At 37.4% G+C, this 18,952-nt stretch overlaps 1 protein-coding gene across 1 annotated transcript in view; it reads left to right on the forward strand.

Annotated features, from left to right (window-relative positions):
- Positions 1–18,952, forward strand: part of SNX4 (sorting nexin 4) — a 78,457-nt gene that overhangs the window by 10,186 nt on the left and 49,319 nt on the right. Inside the window, exons 3-6 of the mRNA XM_037132012.2 lie at positions 6,602–6,737; positions 6,815–6,964; positions 7,810–7,857; positions 14,624–14,679. Of these exons, the coding sequence (XP_036987907.2) occupies positions 6,602–6,737; positions 6,815–6,964; positions 7,810–7,857; positions 14,624–14,679 (390 nt within the window). The remainder of the gene's footprint in view (positions 1–6,601; positions 6,738–6,814; positions 6,965–7,809; positions 7,858–14,623; positions 14,680–18,952) is intronic.

Below are 18,952 nucleotides of genomic sequence, written 5' to 3' on the forward strand. Positions count from 1 at the left end.
TCTATTTTTAGACAGAGAGGAAGGGAGGGAGAAAGAGAAGGAGAGAAACATCAATATGTGGCTGCCTCTCACGTGCCCCCTACTGGGGAACTGGCCTGCAACCCAGGCATGTGTTCTGACTGGGAATTGAACCAGTGACCCTTTGATTCGCAGGCCGATGCTCACCCACTCAGCTCTGTCAGCCAGGGCAGCTTTACATTTTAAGATAGTCAAATTTAAGAAGGAGGTGTAGGTGGAAACAGTGTGCCTCCTCACACAACCAAGTCTAAAGACAAAAAATTTTAGTAACAAAAAACACAGCCAAACCACAGAAAATTGAACTATATGGAAGTCCAAAAACAACGAACCACTCAGCCAGACTGGTAAGAGGGGCGGCGCCAGCAGCAGAGCTGGTCGGGCAAAAAAGATCCCCGCACCACCAGGCACGTAGGCAGCCGAGGGCAAATCCCAGGTGTGGGGTACCAACAGGTGGATCCAGTGAGGGCGCAAGGCGGCAGGCTGACCGAGGTCACACATTCACTCACAGATAAACCAGTGAAGGAGCGAGCAGTGAGACAGACCACGCAGGCCCCATAAGTGGAAGCAGAAGAAGGGACCACCATTGTCCCTCTCTGACCCCACCCCTACATACAGCATCACAACCCAGCAACTGAGTTGCCCTGCCCTGGTGAACACCTAGGGCTCTGCCCCTTATAGATAACAGGAGAGAACAGACCAAAACATTATGGCTCAAGAAGAACTCAAAGCCCCAGAGCCAATAACTCTAAGCAACCAAGAAATAGCCAAACTTTCAGATGCACAGTTCAAAACACTGGTGATCAGGATGCTCACAGAACTGGTTGATTTTAGTCACAAATTAGAGGAACAAATGAAGGCTAAACTAGTTGAAATGAAGGGAAATGCACAGGAAACCAATAGTGAAGGAAAGGAAACTGGGACTCAAATCAAGGGAGTGGACCAGAAGGAAGAAAAAAATGACCAAACAGAAAAGAATGAAGAAACAAGAATTCAAAAAAATGAGGAGAGTCTTAGGAACCTCCAGGATATCTTTAAACGTTCCAACATCTGAATTATAGGGGGACTAGAAGGAGAAGAGGAACAGCCACCAGTGGAAAACTTATTTGAACAAATAATAAAGAAGAACTTCCCCAATCTGGCAAAGGCAAGAGACTTCCAGGAAATCCAGGAAGCTCAGAGAGTCCCAAAGAAGTTGGATCAAACAAGGAACACACCAAGGCACATCATAATTACATTAGCCAAGATTAAAATGAAGGAGAGAATTCTAGAAGCAGCAAGAGATAAGGGGATAGTCACCTACAAAGGAGTCATCAGACTGTCAGTTGATTTCTCAAAAGAGACCTCACAGGCAAGAAGGGGCTGGAAAGAGGTACTCCAAGTCATGAAATCCAAAGACCTCCATCCAAGATTGCTCTATCCAGCAAAACTTTCATTTAGAATGGAATGGCAGATAAAGTGCTTCTCAGATAAGATAAAATTCAAGGAGTTCATCATCACCAAGCCCTTATATGAAATGTTAAAGGGACTTACCTAAGAAAAAGAAGATTAAAAAGATGAACAGGGAAAGGACAGCAAACTCACAGTTATTAACAACCACACCCAAAACTAAAGCAAACTAAGAGGACAGCTAGATCAGGAGCAGAACCATAGAAATGGAGATCACATGGAGGGTTAGCAACAGGGGAGTGGGAGGAGGAGAAAGGGGGAGAAGGTACAGAGAATAAGTAGCATAGACGGTAGGTAGAAGATAGATGGGGGGAGGGCAAGAATAGTATGGGCAATATAGAATTTAAAGAACTTGAGACACGTGGACATAAACTAATGGTGGGATGGTGGGGGAGGGGGTGTGCAGGGTGGAGGGGAATGAAGGGGGAAAATGGGACAACTGTAATGGCATAATCAACAAAATATATTTTTAAAAAAGACAGTCAAATTTATGTTTTTATTTATGATTTGTGGTTTCCCTATTTTAAGAAATTCTTAACCTATCCTATATACAGATACCCTCTTTGAGAATTGCTGTTTTGACTAGAATCTTGTAACAATTGTACCTCTAAGGTTAATTTACCTTCAGCAACTACAGAACCCTCAAAATTCTTAATCATGTGGGTTCTTTCTGTAATTTAGTGTTATTTAGATAATCTTGGATAATATAAATATTATTTCATCTTTTTAGTAACTAAAAGTTGAACTTTTATCATATGGCTTATCTGCCACTTAGGCTCTTTGGATACAAGTAGAAAACCCATTTAATAAAGTGCCAATAATGTTACAGTTTAGTACGCTAAAATTGAATAAGGCTAATGTCACTGGCCTTTCAGAATTACTCCAGACATTTTGTGTTTTCTTGTTCGTGGAATATGAACCCTTTTTAAAATAGATAAGAATGCCTCCATGGCTTGGGAGGCAGGATGATATTACTTAATTCTTCCAGTAATTTGTAAAATGGTGTTATTGATACTATCCGCTTTATTATTTTTAAGATTTTATTTTTTTATTTTTAGAGAGAGGGAAAGAGGAAGAATGAGAGGGAGAGAAACATCACTGTGTCCCCCAACTGGGGACCTGGCCTGCAGCCCAGGCATGTGCCCTGACTTGGAATCCAGCTGGCAGGCCAGCACTCAATCCACTGAGCCACACCAGCCAGGGCCTATCTATTTTATTTTGAGTATCATATTAAATGTCGCATGTAAAACCAATTATGTGCTATTAAATATTTGTTAAATGATTAAGTGGTAGTTATGTGGTGGAATGAAAATCTTTTCTATGTTTTTAGTCAGTTTCCAACAACTATACCCTGCCTTAGGTGTCCCCTGTTTTTTTAACACTTAGCATGTCTTCTAACAGCCTTATATGTGTATTGCTTATAGGCTATATTTATTACTAGCAAGATGCAGATTCTATTGGTAATAATTTTGAATAATTTGAAATTTGATACTAACCTAGATATTTTTCAACTGAATTTGAAAATCTGAATTGGAATAGTATTAATCATAGCTAATGGTTAGGCCAACTCTTTAAAATGAATCATGTTTTATTTAATTTTTTTTAAATTTTTTTATTGATTATGCTGTTACAGTTGTTCTATTCCCCCCTTCATTCCCCTCCACCCTACCCCCCCGTCCCCACCATTACCCCCCTTTAGTTTATGACCATGTGTCTCAAGTTCTTTAGATTCTATATTTCCCATGCTATTCTTGCCCCCCCCATCTATTTTCTATCTACTGTCTATGCTACTTATTTTCTGTACCTTCTCCCCCCTTGTCCTCCTCCCATTCCCCTGTTGCTAACCCTCCTTGAGATCTCCATTTCTATGTTTCCACTCCTGATCTAGCTGTCCTTTTAGTTTGCTTTCGTTTTAGGTGTGGTTGTTAATAACTGTGAGTTTGTTGTCCTTTCACTGTTCATGTTTCTTTAATTTCTTTTTCTTAGATAAGTCCCTTTAACATTTCATATAATAAGGGCTTGGTGATGATGAACTCCTTGAATTTGATCTTATCTGAGAAGCACTTTATCTGTCCTTCCATTCTAAATGAAAGTTTTGCTGGATAGAGCAATCTTGGTTGTAGGTCTTTGGATTTCATGACTTGGAATACCTCTTTCCAGCCCCTTCTTGCCTGTAAGGTCTCTTTTGAGAAATCTGCTGACAGTCTGATGGGGACTCCTTTGTAGGTGACTGTCCCCTTACCTCTTGCTGCTTCTAGGATTCTCTCCTTCATTTTAATCTTAGGTAATGTAATTATGATGTGCCTTGGTGTGTTCCTTCTTGGGTCCACCTTCTTTGGGACTCTCTGAGCTTCCTGGATTTCCTGGAAGTCTATTTCCTCTGCCAGATTGGGGAAATTCTCCTTTATTATTTGTTCAAATAAGTTTTCCACTGGTGGCTGTGCCTTTACCCCTTCTGGTACCTCTATAATTCGGATGTTGGAGCGTTTAAAGATGTTCTGGAGGTTCCTAAAACTCTCCTCATTTCTTTGAATTCTTGCTTCTTGACTCTTTTCTGTTTGGCCATTATTTACTTTCTTCTGGTCCACTCTATTGATTTGAGTCCCAGTTTCCTTTTCATTGCTATTGGTTTCCTGTGCAATTCCATTCATTTCAATTAGTTTCGCCTTCATATATTTGTCTAATTTTTGGCTATAATGAACCAGTTCTGTGAGGATCCTGATCACCAGTGTTTTAAACTGTGCATCTGAGAGTTGTGCTATTTCTTCATCGGTTAGATTTATAGGCTCTGGGGCTTTGAGATCTTCTTGAGCCATTTTTGGTCTGTTCGCGCCCTTTAAGTGTAAGAAACGGAGCCTTGGACTCCCGGGTCGCTGGGTTGTGACGCTGTATGTGGGGGCGTGGTCAGAGTGGGGAAATGGCGACCCCCTCTGCTGTTTTGCGCTGCTGGGTGAGGAGCAGAGCCCTAGGTGGTTCACCAGGGTGGGGCCACTCAGGTCGCTGGATTATGACGGCGGTATGTGGAGGCGGGGTCAGAGCGGGGAAATGGCGGTGCCCTCCCTGCCGCTTGCGGCGTGACTGGCTGGGTCCTGGTCCAATCCCACACTCCCTTGCTTGTCTATCCGCGCACAAATGCACGACCACAGTCAACCCGCAGCCCTGCTCCCTCGCTGTTTCCCCGCGGTCGCTCGCTCGGTCGCTCGGTCGCTCGCTCGGTCGCTCACTAGGTCCAACCCTGTGCCTGGATTTCGTGGGCCTGAGTCTGTCTGAGTTTTCCTGTGCAACCCCGCTCCACCAGCTGCTGGTTTCGCCCCTTACCCATCAGACTGAAGAATTTGTTGTTAACAGACTTCCGAAAAGTTCAATTTTCTGTGTTCTGGCTGTGTTTTCTGTTGCTAATATTTAGTTGTCTCTAAACTTGGTTGTGTGAGAAGGCACGGATATCCACCTATGCCTCCATCTTGGCGGAAGTCCCCCCATGTTTTAATAATCCTATATTTTTGCGAGTTAAAACAAACAAACAAAAAAATCCTATATTTTTGACATGGGAGCCATTTCTTTATTTTTTTTAAATCCTTACCCGAGGACATGCTTATTGATTAGAGAGAGAGAGAAAGAAACTTTGATGTAAGAGAGAACATTGATTGGTTGTCTCTAGTATGTGACCACTTGATGTGAGAGGGAAACATTAATCATTTGCCTCTCATACATGGCCAAACCAGGTACTGAACTAACAACCCAGGCACGTGCCCTGACCAGGAATTGAACCCACAGCCTTTCGATTTATAGGACAGTACTCCAACCAACTGAACTACATGGGTTAGAGCTATTTCTGCATTTTGAATTTCATGATTTGTTTCATTTTTATTAATGTGCAATGAATAAACAAAGTGGCAAACTGAATATATAAATAATAAAACCACTGAACATCACTTGTGCTGAGCATGGCCTAGTATATATACTTTCTCAAGATTTTACTTTATTCCAAAACTGATTAAGCTTCTGTGCCTTTATTCCCTAATGTGCAAATGTACATTGTGTTTCTGTGCATGTTATTGTCAAGCAAAGTGAAAATAGGATGGTTCTGATAATGTTTAGAATACTGATACCTTCTAACACTAGCAGAAATTTCAAATAGTCCAAATAATTTCAGATATTCTTTATATAATTTTACCATAATTTTCTCCAACCGTAAGCTGAACTTTTATAGGAATGAGACATTGCCTGTAGAGCTTATATTAAGGATAGAACTTCAGATTAATTTTTACATCCCTTTTCCCCCATACTTTTAGAGTTAATTAAAATTTTGGTTCTTGGATACATTCAATTTATTCATAACCTTTTTTTAAATAAAGATTTTACTTATTCATTCCCAGAGAGAGGGGAAGGGAGGGAGAAAGAGAGGGAGAGAAACATCAGTGTGTGGTTGCTTCTCACACACACACACACACACACACACACACACACACACCCATCCACCCACTGGAGACCGGGCCTGCAACCCAGGCATGTGCCCAACTGGGAATCAAACTAGTGACCCCCTGGTTCACAGGTCGGTGCTTAATCCACTGAGCCACACCAGCCAGGGCAATTTATTCATAATCTTGAATTACGATCTTGGCAGTGTCTTGGTCTTCAGCATGAATATTCTTCTCATTGTGGCAGAACTGGAGTTACAAATACTTTTTATTTAATGATACAACATTAAATATTATATCATTGTATATACTATATTGTAAAATCAGTTATTATACATTACCTGAATACACTGAGGCTTTTAAAGTGTCCCTAATAGGACTATTTCTTTTGAGTCCAATAGGTTGCTTATAACAGAAGAATGTAATAGAAGGAAAGGGGTTAGGAGTGAGGGCTTTGGAGGCAAATGGACCTGAGTGCTGTGCCCATAGATTGTTGTGATTGTAGGAGAAGCATAGACTGTGCAGCTGCTCCCTAATCTGTAAAATGGGGACAGTAATCCATGCCTTACATGACTGTCATAAATAAAATAGTACATGAACATTTCTTTACTCAGGACCTGGTTCATAAGCATTTAGTAAATGGAGTTATAAAATTTAAACTCATGTGCATGTATTTGTATTTTAAAAAATAATAGCTAGCTCATTCTATTTCTTTTCAGGTCAGTTGAACATATTGATGGTCCGAGTGTCCTAACAGATTCACTGTGGAGGCGGTATAGTGAATTTGAGTTGTTGAGAAACTACCTTTTAGTTTACTATCCACATGTTGTTGTGCCACCTCTACCAGAAAAAAGGGTAAGAAGTGAAATGGCAGTATAGTTACGAAGTATTTAATGTTGAGGCTATTCCTCATGATTGCTTTGTCTACCTAGGCAGAATTTGTTTGGCATAAACTCTCCGCTGACAACATGGACCCGGATTTTGTGGAAAGACGACGAATTGGTTTAGAAAACTTCCTCTTAAGAGTTGCTTCACATCCCATCCTTTGTAGAGACAAAATCTTCTATTTGTTTTTGACGCAGGTATTTTTCTTTTATTTAGTCTTTTAAAAAACTCATTGGGCTTGGGATTTTTAAAATTTGGAATTGTGAAATGCTTGCTTTTTTTAGCCTAAAAATATTTTAATCACAGTTGACACACATATTAATTTCAAGTGGACAATGTAGTGATTAGACATGTATATAACTTATGAAGTGATCCCTCTGTTTAGTTGGAATGCCTAATCATTTTTTAAGTTACCTGTGTAGGTAGCTAAAGCTTCTTATTTTTTTTTTTAAATTTTATTTATCTATTTCTAGAGAGAGGGAAAGGGAGGGAGAAAAAGAGGGAGAGCAACATCGATGTGTAAGAGAAACACCAGTTGGTTGCTTCTCAGACACGCCCCAACCAGGTGTGTGCCCTGACTGGGGAATCAAACTGGTGATGGTGACCCCTAGCTTTGCAGGACAACACTCAACCAACCGAGCCACACCAGTCAGGGCTGGAATGCTTATTCTTACGGATCCTTTTGGAGCAGCTTTGTTAATTTGTATGCATTTTGTGTGTTTTAAAATGGAAAATTATTGGTTACATTGTTCTTTTGGCTAACATTTTTATACTGAAAGATACTAAAGACAATGCTTTTTGGTATTACTTAATGATACCAAAGTTAATCTTTAGTTTTTTGAAGCCCAGATTGTAAAATCTTGGGTTCATCTTTTGGTAATCTTTTGGAATTTGGATTGAATATTGAATTTTGAAGGGAAAAGAATTATTTTTAACCTTTCTCATCCCCTGAAAGAAGAACAGAATGATAGGTATTTTGTTTAATTTGAAATATTCTTTATGTTGTTTTATTTTGCAATGATTTCTAAAATTTAATTTTTAGGAAGGTAATTGGAAGGAGACTGTTTATGAAACTGGATTTCAGCTGAAGGTAAGAATACTTGTGTGAAGTAATTTGCCATGTTCCTTTACAATTGCCAGAATAGTGCCATGTATTTAGTGGGTACTTGGTATTTATTTAATGAATGAATTTGGAAATAGGCTTCATATCTAATGGTATCATTGTTAAGGTTTTTAAAGAAACATTACAATTTAATTTTGATTTGTGTAATTTGAGTAAATAGACAATATGGGCATATTTTTTAGTTTAATTCTGTTAGGAAAGAACATTTTGAAGCAATAATTTAGATACAAGCTGTAGATTTTTCCTACGATATACTCATATTATACTTTGCATCTTTTTTTATCCCTTTGTCCTTATAACTGTCACTTGCAGTGGTGCCCTGGTAATCACTCACTGTTTATTAGGGATGAAAGACATTTCTAAAGAGTTGAACTTAGGTTTTCCAATCACAGTAAACTAAAAGATGAGCCATCAGTCATGCTCCTTCTTCCTCCTGGGGCAAGGTGGCCAGTTTTGAGTGGGCAAAGGAATCATTTTGAATTAGCATCTCTTAGTGAAATGGGCTTATTTAGTTCTTGTACAGTATTTAAAATTTAGTCATTAGAATTAGTATTTGGTAATGAAATTGTTACCTAAAAAGTGAAGAGCATAGCGGTGGTAAGATGGCTACCCTAACTCCACTATGCTTTCCCCGTTGTCCACCAAAGTAATCTAGCAGTGGTTCTTGAAAATTTTTGAAAGTGTTCATCTCTTGTATAAATTAAGTAAGTAGAAAAATCCACAAATTGATATAATACATACCTTGATAAGCAATTCAGATGATAGCATAGTAGCAAAAGTTCAGTAGGTCTAAGCAACAAGAACAACATGCCTTTATCAGTAATTATAAAAATATCCTCTAGAGATTTTATACATTGGTACATGGGTATTTGAAACTTAGCACAAAAAAACTATGAAGAGAAAATTTTTTTCTGCACAGATAGTATAATCAAGTATTTAATTCTATTATAAACTGATTATAATTTTTAAATATTTTGTTGGCAGATTACCTGAAAAATGAAATTTTCTTGGCTGTAACATATTACTTTATGGCACTCAGAAAGTATATTAGATTTTAGTTTATAAAGGGATTTGAAATAACTCTACACTAAAAAATTATGTGGATTTTGATAGGGTTTTCTGAGAACTACTGTAAGTTATGGTAGGAGCTAGTAAGGAAAAGAACAAACTAAAATACATTTGGTGACATTTCTTCATATAATAGAAAATTTTTAAAATTTTGGTTATTTAATTAGTTATTAGTTTAGTAACTAGTTATCAGTTGTTTGTTCTTGAACCTAGTGTTAGCCATAACTTTGAGGAAACTCCCAAATTTCTCCATCCGTATAGACTATGCTGCGTGCAGAGTGCTTTGAATCTTATATGTGGGTGCTATTTAAGAGTCCAGATACATCGTATTTGGCTAGCCTTATGATAAAACCTTGGTTTTACTTTCATAAAGTCTTTGAAAGGTAATCATATTTAACATACAATATTAATAATTTGAAAAGCCAGACTTATTAATGAAATGGACCAGAAATAAAATGTACGGAGAGAATTTGGAAACCCACTTGTCTTGCTGTATTCCTTATTTTGGTGTGGCTGTTGCTTGTTTTAAGTCCTTTCATGAAAGAAAGATGTTTTTGGGCCACCTCAAACACATATGTACATGCACGAAAACATACAACATACGAGTGTGATACTATCTACATACATAGATATGTATAGTCACCTTTCACTTATTTGGAAGTCGTGTATTTGGCAGTTAACAACTAATCTGATCACAGCTGAAAGCTGAGATTCAAGGAAAACTGAGTTCTGAGATGTCCAGATGGATGTAAGATGGCTTACTACTAATAGGAATACTTTAGTCCTTTCAGGTAGGACCCACTTAATTTTATTACAGTTATTTAAACAAACTTGGCTATCTAGTTTATAGGCTACAAGATATTAGAAGAAAATTTAAAAGGTCTAAAAGTGAGTAGTACTACTGGGTATAGGCACACTAACAGTGAAAATTACAGCTGAGTCTGCTAGCAAAGAAGAATAAGGGCAGAATGGGTGCCTTTGGCATGGGGCCAAATCCATGTTGGGGGGGGTTGCCTTCAAGGTTTCACTGTACCGCATAGGGTTAAGTATTAGTTGTTTATAGTGGTTACTGGAGGCCACAAGAAACTTATAATTCAGGTACACTTGTGTGTACTCATAATTCAGTGTTTCTTCCTTTTTTTTAGCTTGCTAGGTTTTTTTGTTATTTTCACTTTTAAATACACTGTTTCTCAATTTCTTGAGATTGTTCAAAAATACTGAATCCTAGAGTTTATCCCATACATATTGATTCCCACTAGTTTAAAATTTAACAACCACTGCTACAAGGTGATAGACAAAAATATTTTGGGGGAGCCCTGGCTGGTGTGGCTCAGTGGATTGAGTGCTGACCTTTTAACCAAAGGGTTGCTGGTTCAGTTCCTAGTCAGGGCACATGCCTGAGTTGTGGGCCAGGTCCCCAGTAAGAGGCACGCAAGAGGCAACCACACAGTTATCTTTCTCTCCCTCTCCTTCTCCCTCCTTTCCCCTCTCTCTAAAAATAAGTCTATAAAATAAAATATTTTGGGGGAGATAATTTTAAATGAATGTCAAAAAAGGTAAACAAAGAAAAAATGTTTTTTAGAACCTAAAGTAGTGTCTTATCACCCTGGCTGGTATAGCTCAGTGGATGGAGCGCAGGCTTGCGAACCAAAGCATCACGGGTTTGATTCCCAGTCAGGGCACATGCACATGCACATGGTGTTGCAGGCCGTATCCCCAGTGTGGGGTGTGCTACAGGCAGCCACACATTGATGTTTCACTTCCTCGTTTTCTACCTCCCTTCCCCATCTCTCTAAACTAAAATCGTAAAAATGAATAAATAATGTCTTATCTGAGTAAAATTGGCATTGTAATTGTTTACTCTGTGCTACAAAGCACTGTATTATAATATGCTGTTTTTTGTTTGTTTTTGCTAAGTATTGCCTCAGTACCTTTGAGGTTAGTTTAGTATTAGTCCCGTTTTTTTAAATGAAGAACCCTGGAAAATGACTTGCCTAAAGTCACATGGTTGTAAGTGATGGAGTCTGTCTCCAAGTCTGGGTCTAACTCAGATCTCTTCTTAATTACCACCCTATATTACCTCTCTTTTCACTTGTTAGTTTTATAATTAGTGTGTGTAAAAATGGTTGGTAAAGGAAGTGTCAGGAACTATTTTTCAATGGAAATGAGATAATTCTGAATCTGACCAAATGTTTATATTTTCATAAGAATATTTGGCTGTTAGATTGTCACCGTCAAATTGAAATATCATCTTAATTTTATTTTTTTTCAGATGTTTAATTTCTAGTTTGGGCCTACTAGATTAATATTTTATTAAATCTTTTTAGAGTAATTATTATACCCAGCAAGACAATTATAAAAATTTAGTTTCTTTTTATCTGTGCTGTAAATAAACATGAGCAACAGACCTTTTTATTACTGCTGCATATTGGCTTTCCCTTTTTAAAAAATATTTATGTAATAATTTAGTGAATTTAATTCAGAGTTTATCTCCAGAGTAATGAACATATAAACTAATTACTTTAGTTTGAAGTACTATTATTTCCACTCAGTAAGTTACTTACATGAAAGGGTCATTCATATGCCCAAACCTCAAATGAGTTTAGTCTGACTCAGAAGAATCTGGAACCCTGTCTGTTGTTTGGAGCAGGGACCGCCAGTGACAGGGTCTTGGCCCTTGGGATCTCTGCTGTTCTGTGTATGGCACAGCAGCTCCGGGAGAGTCAGCATGGAGATTCCAAGAGCTGGGTGCCCAGAGGGTCAGGTCCCTACTAGTAAAGGAGCTGGAACTGTAGACCTCATGTTCTTATGAAGCATATATTTTAGTAGTTGGAGACATTAAATGAACATTTAAATGAGATACTTTAAAGAAGTTATAAGTGATACAAAGGCAGTAAGTCATCACTCTGTGAGAGTGTGACAGCAGAGGGTGTTTTCCCCAGGGGTTATTTTGAAAGAAGTGACAAAATGGGGATACTGAGTAAAAAGGGGCACACTATTACCTATTAGATTAGGACAACAGATGTAAACCAGGAGTGTTCTGGGCATACTGGGTCACGTGGGCAAAGAGATTAATAAAATTTGAGCTGAGACCCAAATAATGAGAGACCTACAGTGGAGTCAACCTTGGGGGCCAGTGTTAGAGAGGCCACGCTGTGTAGTGGTTTACTAGGAAAGGTTGGGGGGAAGAGAAGAATCAGGAAATGAAATAAGGAAAAGACAAGGTCCAGGATAAGGAAAGTAAGTACATAATAGGAGTTGGAAAGGGATGGGGAGGTGGGTTTAAAGGAAAACATGGGAAAGTTTGTAAGTTGGGGATATAGAATAGTCAAGTTGTTTTTTGTCATTCAGCCAGTATTTATTATATGTTTGTGTTGTGCCAGGCATCGGAGCCATTGGGATACAGCAATGAACAAAGGAGAAAGCAGATCACAGTATTGCCATGGCAGCTGTTTTGCAACTCCAGGGGGCACTATTCACATTGTGATTTTTTAAAAATGGCTCCTCCATTCCAGTGGACAGTTAAGAAACAAGCAGACAACTAAAATGAGTGCTGTGTTAAAGGAAATAAAACAGGGTGGTGTGAAACAATGATGTGAGGGCTTTTAAATTTTTTTTATTTTAAACATTATTTTAATTTATTTATTGTAAAAGATTTTCTTAATTTACTTTTAAGGAGGGGAAGGGAGGGAGAAAGAGAAACATCAGTGCGTGGTTGCCTCTTGTGCTCCCTGTACTGGGGACCTGGCCCACAACCCAGGCATGTGCCCTGACTGGGAATCAAACCAGTGAGCCTTTGGTTCATAGGCTGGCTCTCAATCCACTGAGCCACAGCAGCCAGGGCTAAACATTTATTTTTTATTATAGTTGACAGACATTATTATATTACTTTCAGGTGTACAACATAGTGATTCAACATTTATATAACTTACAAAGTAATTACTACAGTAAGTCTAGTATCTGTCACTTACACAATTATTACAGTGTTACTGACTTCCTATGCTGTGTGTTACATCCCCATGACTTATTTTATGTCTGGTAGTTAATGCTTCTGTAAGGGCTTCTTCTTATAACATGGATGGTAAACTGTCAGATCTGCAGCAGCTCAGGTAGTTTTTTAGAGATCTAGCTTTGGGGAGAAGTTTCTGGTTTGGAGACATTTCAGGCAGCCTCTCTTTTTATGGAATCTTGTGACATGATCAGAGCAGATTGACACGGGTGTTGTGATGGACGTGACCTGACAGAATGTTTGGTAAGCAAAGGTTAGTAGGCTGGTGATAGTTTACATTTTATATGACTTGTAAGTTGGTAAAAAGTAAAAACTGAATTGGTTGTGTTAAGAAGTATGAGATCTAAGAAAACGTACAAATGAAAATTTTCTTCTTTACTGATGGTTTTTATGTAATTTCATCCTCATTTTAAAAATCACATTTGTATGTGACTATGCAATCATTAACACTTTGTTATTTTGTGATTTTAATTAAAGTACATAAGGGAATAATATATGCCTTAAATTTGTAAGTGCTTTTTTTTTTATCTGTAAGGACTTTCCCATGCTTTATTATTTACCTGGTATGCCCTTGAGATGTAAGAAAGAGCATGAATTGGTGAAATACTGATTTTAGAAATAATAGAATCCTCTGAAGTCAGTGACATTGAATTTCCTTGATAACTCTTTGGAATTCTTGATAACTCTTTGGAATTCTTTTGGTCTGTGAAGTTCAGGAAGTCTGAGTTTGTGGAATAGCATATTTGTTATGTTTAAAATTTTTTCTTACCCAAGTAATCTTGGTGGCCCTAGTGTTTTTGTTTTGTTTTAGTATTTTGGGAGTATTTGTAATTATGGGTTGTAAGTTGGACTAATGTAAAAATTTTAAGCTGGTTGGGATTTTAAAAACCAAACCACATTATAAAATTGATTCCTGATTGAGCTACTTTTTATTGAACCCTATAATTTCTGCGCTTGGTCAGAAAAGTAATTTTTTAAGTGAGAATTTAGGATAGGATTTTGGATTTATTAAGTATACATTCATACAATGAAATTATTATTTAGTGTTGATCCCTCTGTCTCTCTTTTGAGAACAGTTATCTGGAAATAAAGAAGGGTAGTTTAAAAGTTGTGTTGTCTTGTAACATTTTCTGCCGGCTAGTAAGTAATTTCATGTCATCTGGCTTCTTTTACATTAGTACAGGCATTTCCATATTTCTTTTCTTTCTAAAATACTGATCATGAAAATGAGGAAAACCAGTGTCTATTTGGTTTGGATTCCACCTGAGAACTATGCTCAGTAATGCACAACATTTACAGCAGTAGTTTTATTTAGTTTATATATACTAAATTTTGCTTTTCTTGATTTAGAACAAAAGTAAACTACTTTTCTCATATGATCTATTCTGAGTTATAATGCAGAGCCATGTGCCTGTTAGTGTATTGGTGTTTACCGTTGTTTTACTTTGATATCATTGAATGCTATGTATTCAGTTTATGATTATAACATCATTTTTGTTGTGTTTAAGCTGTTTTTTTAGGTATGTTGAATGTGTTTGACACAAATGATATGAAGAAAACTGTACTTGAGCATCTTAATTTTAAAGGGAAAATAAAACTGTTTGGATTTATACCCTGAAATGTAATTATATTAAGTGAATAAATTATTTTTTCCAGGCAGACTCCAGGTTAAAAGCGCTTAATGCAACATTCAGAGTGAAAAACCCAGACAAGTAAGGTTTTGTTTTAATAACAGTTACAATGTTGTTTTGAATGGTGCCTATCAATCTATTTAATTTTTCATTTCTGAATGTATGCACTTCATTTGCTAAATATTTTAAATAGTAATTCACATACAGTGAAATCCTTTTATAGTCTAAAACTGATTTTGAAGTTTGGTAACTCTGTTGGGTTTAAGGTTGAAACTGTCTGAAGTTTTAGAAAATTAAAACACTGTTTTTTCCTAGGTGAATTTTTTAAAATGTTGAAGGTATCAGAAAAGTGAGAAAAGCTATTTTAATTTCGTATAAGATAGTTTTTCTCATGACTTTGCTTGTGAAATATATACAAAAGTTAAACTAAGAAGATTGTCTATTAATGTATATTTTAATAATAAATTTTCACCTTTGCATACCAAGAAAACTGGATAGATAATGCATACCAGTATAATAATTTCATAGAGGTGTATTTATACGACAGTTACTTGACTTCATTAATATCAGTTTGGTGTTCGTGGGAGCATCTCTATAGTAAAAGAAGCTAGTGTATTCAGAAATAGTTTTCTTAGAATACAAGCTAGGTATTTCTTAAGATTTTGGTTTTACTAATTCTTTGAATTTGGTGGATAAATCAGGCTCTTTGATTTATGGACTTTCACCTGGTGTTTGCTTCAGCTGAGTTTTTCGGTTAGAAATTTGCTGAGGCAGAAGAGGCTTTGTTATTTTTGGTGACCCGTTTATGAAAGGTCTGTTAGAATTTCTCTAGTTAGGCCTTCAGCATTAATTTCTCTGTAGTATAAATTCTAGCAGACAAAGGCCAAGTTTGCATTGTCTGGTGGCCTGTTATCCCTGACTTTGTAAACCATAATAAATTAGCATAATGCCTTTGGTTTTTAAGATGAATTTTGAATTAAAATGTAAGTATTTTAAAGTTCTGTTAATTAGGAAATTGTAATGGTAACTATTGAGGGTTTTTTTAATCAACTTGATTTCTTAGAATAGTTATTTTTTCTTTTTGTCCTCACTCGAGGACATACTTACTGATTATAGAGAGAGGGGAAGGGAAGGAGGGAGAAAGAGAGGAAGAGAAACATTGATGTGAGAGAGAAACATGGATCAGTTGTCTCTTACACCCATAACCTCAGTATGTGCCCTGACTGGGAATGTAATTTGTGACCTTTCAGTTTATGGGATGATGCTTAAACCAGTTGAGCCATATCAGCCAGGACCTAGAGCAGTTTTAGGTTCACAGCAATATCGGGCAGAAAATACAAAGCTCCCATATGCCCACCGCCCCTACATATGAATTCCACCCTACATATCCATAGCTCCTTCTGGTCTGTCAACATCCCCACCAGCATGGTACATTGATGCCATTGATAAACTTACATTGACACATCATTGTTACCCCAAAGACCATAGTTTACGTTAGTTAGGGTTCTCTCTTGGTGTTGTATGTATTGTATGGGTTTTGACAAGTGTATACATTATTATAGTATCGTACAAAGTATTTTCACTGCCCTAAAGTCCTCTTCGCCCTGCCTATTTATCCCTGCCATTCCCTAGCTCTGGCAGCCACTGAGCTTTTTACTGATTACATAGTTTTACCTTTTCCAGAATGTCATATTATATAGTATGTAGCCTTTTCAGGTTGGCTTCTTTCACTTTGTAATATGCATTTAAGGTTCCACTGAGTCTTTTTAAGGGTTAAAAATGACATCATGGTATATAAGAGACATTCTTTAGAGTAAGAACTAAAATTATGTCATCCTCTGAAAAAAGCTTTGGAAAAATCTTATAAGCAAAGCTTATGACATTGGTGGATGTACATTCACTAGAGGAATATGTTGACTTTTTAAATGAATATTTTCATATTAATATTTTGTCAATTGAATATTTGTCTTCACTCTTCTGACCTAACTAGGTTTTCTCTATATCTAAATTTTATTTAATATCTGTATTAGTTACAGTCACATGCCACTTAACAGCATTTTGGTTAACAGCAAATGAACCTGAAAAATTCCTATTGCCTAGTGATGTTTTAGCTGTCTCAAATGTCTTCACTCACCTGTTTGTGGTGATGCTGGTGTAAATAAACCCACTGGTCTGCCCCCTGTGTAAAAGTACAGCATACATAATTATGCATGTACATAAAGCTTGATAATGGTAATAAACAACTGTGTTACTGGTTCATGTATTACCATTCTACTTATTGTTATTTTACAGTGTACTCTTTCTACATATAAAAAAAGTTTGCTGTACAACCATATGCCATGTTACACTGATAAGAGCCTCATACACCTCACGCTCACTGCATCTCTTGATTACATCATCATCTCTCGTGCTTGATTTAATCTTGTTTGGTATAGTAACATGCTGTACAGCATAGTAGTTAAGAGCAATAGGCTACACAAGCGATATTTCAACCATTGTGCCGTGACACACTGGTGCACTGCAAGAATTTTTAAAACTTGCATCACCTGACTGTTTTAGTCAGGGGCACTGACCTCTTTTCCCCTAGATTGTCAAGTAAAAAAAAAAAATGACAGCAGCCAGAACAACAGTAGCTGTCTTATGTGAACACATCAAACTTATACCTATTTTTTGTTAGATTGGCAAAAATATATTTTTTGGTGTACTGCAGAATTTTACTGATGAGTTTATGTGTGCAATGAGATGAAAAAGGTTGAGAATCATTGGGCTGTACCATTAAGGTTTGTGTAAGTACCTTTTATAATTGCACAGTGACAAAATTGCCTAATGACACATTTCGCAGAACATGTCCCTGTCATTAAGTGGTGTGTGACTGTATAAAATTTTAAATGTGATATGAATACTATAACCAAGGCAGTTTTTACTTCTAAGTTCTTGTTAAAGTGTATGATTACTGTGTAATTAGTAATAGAATTTGACTTAAGTTCTAGATTAGAGAATTATCTACATCAGTTATTGTTCAATCTTAGTATATAGAATCTCTGTTCTACATCTAGCTGGCCCAATAGATTAATTATTATTCATGCCATTACTAAAATAGTTTATACCACTAAAACACTTTTATTCTATCCTTTCTTAAAATCTAGAAAACCAGGAAGATTATTTCAGAAGGATTACCAAACTGATACTTGCTTCATGCAGATTTATCTTTCTTAAAACTAGACTGTTAAGAACCATGAAGAGGAGGACCTTGGGCCTTCTACTTGTATGTGGCAATATTTAGAATGTAGACCAAGTGATTAGTGGAATGTATGGGATGAAAGCAGGGAAAGGAAATAAGGATGGCACCCAGGTTTCTTTCCATCTTTAAAGTGCTGGGGACGATAGAGGGGAGAGGTTTGGGGAAGTCGGAGAGGATAAGATGAGCTTTGGATATGAGCAAGTACAGATGCCTGCTAGTCAGTTGGCTTTAGAGATCTGGCATTTGAGAGAGTGAGTCGGGCTAGAGGTAGATATTTGACCTCAGCATCATGTAGGTCATCATTGTGAAACTTTGTGATTGATAAGTCCCATAGTATATCTAGATTGAAAGATTGATTATAAGCTGGCTGAGGACCCAGAACCGAACCCCAAATAAGCCAACATTAAAAAGGTGTTTTCCAAAGTGTAATCTGTAGATTACAGCATCTGAATCTTGTGGGCGAACTTTTATAAATTTAGATTCCAGAGTCCCAGTGGGGCCTCTGTATACAGTTGTGGTTATTCACAACTTTTTCTTACTGAGAGGCCCTCAGCAGTGTCTTTTAATGAACACTTAAGGCATTCATTTTTCTTTGACTTTCACTTGGGGATATGTTTATTAATTTGGAGAGAGAGGAAGTGGGGAGACAGACAGACAGACACTGACGTAAGAGAAACATTCATTGGTTGCCTCTCGTATGAGCCTCAACCAGGGATCAAACCTGCAAACTAGGTATATGCCCTGCAATCACTGGGCCAGGGCTTTTTTAAAAATTCTTATCCGAGGATATGTTTCACTGATTTTAGAGAGAGAGAAACATCAGTGTGAGAGAGAAACATTGATTGGTTGCTTCTGGCCAGTGCCCGGACCCGGGGGTGAACCCGCAGCCTTTTGGTGTGTGGGATGATGCTCCAACCACCTGAGCCACCTGGCCAGGGCAATAAATACTTCAAGCATTCTTGGCATACTAAAGTTGGAGTGTAAGAGATGGGTGAGGGAAGTGAGTACTACCAGGGAGACTTCAGGTGTAACCAGAGAGTAAAAGGAAAATAGTGAGAAGATAACACTGATGTCAAGGGAACAAATTTTGAGGAGGGTGAGGTCAGCTGTTGC

This window comes from Artibeus jamaicensis, unplaced genomic scaffold, assembly GCF_021234435.1.
Source record: "Artibeus jamaicensis isolate MK-2021 breed Jamaican fruit bat unplaced genomic scaffold, CSHL_Jam_final contig_793, whole genome shotgun sequence".
Taxonomy (NCBI): domain Eukaryota; kingdom Metazoa; phylum Chordata; class Mammalia; order Chiroptera; family Phyllostomidae; genus Artibeus; species Artibeus jamaicensis.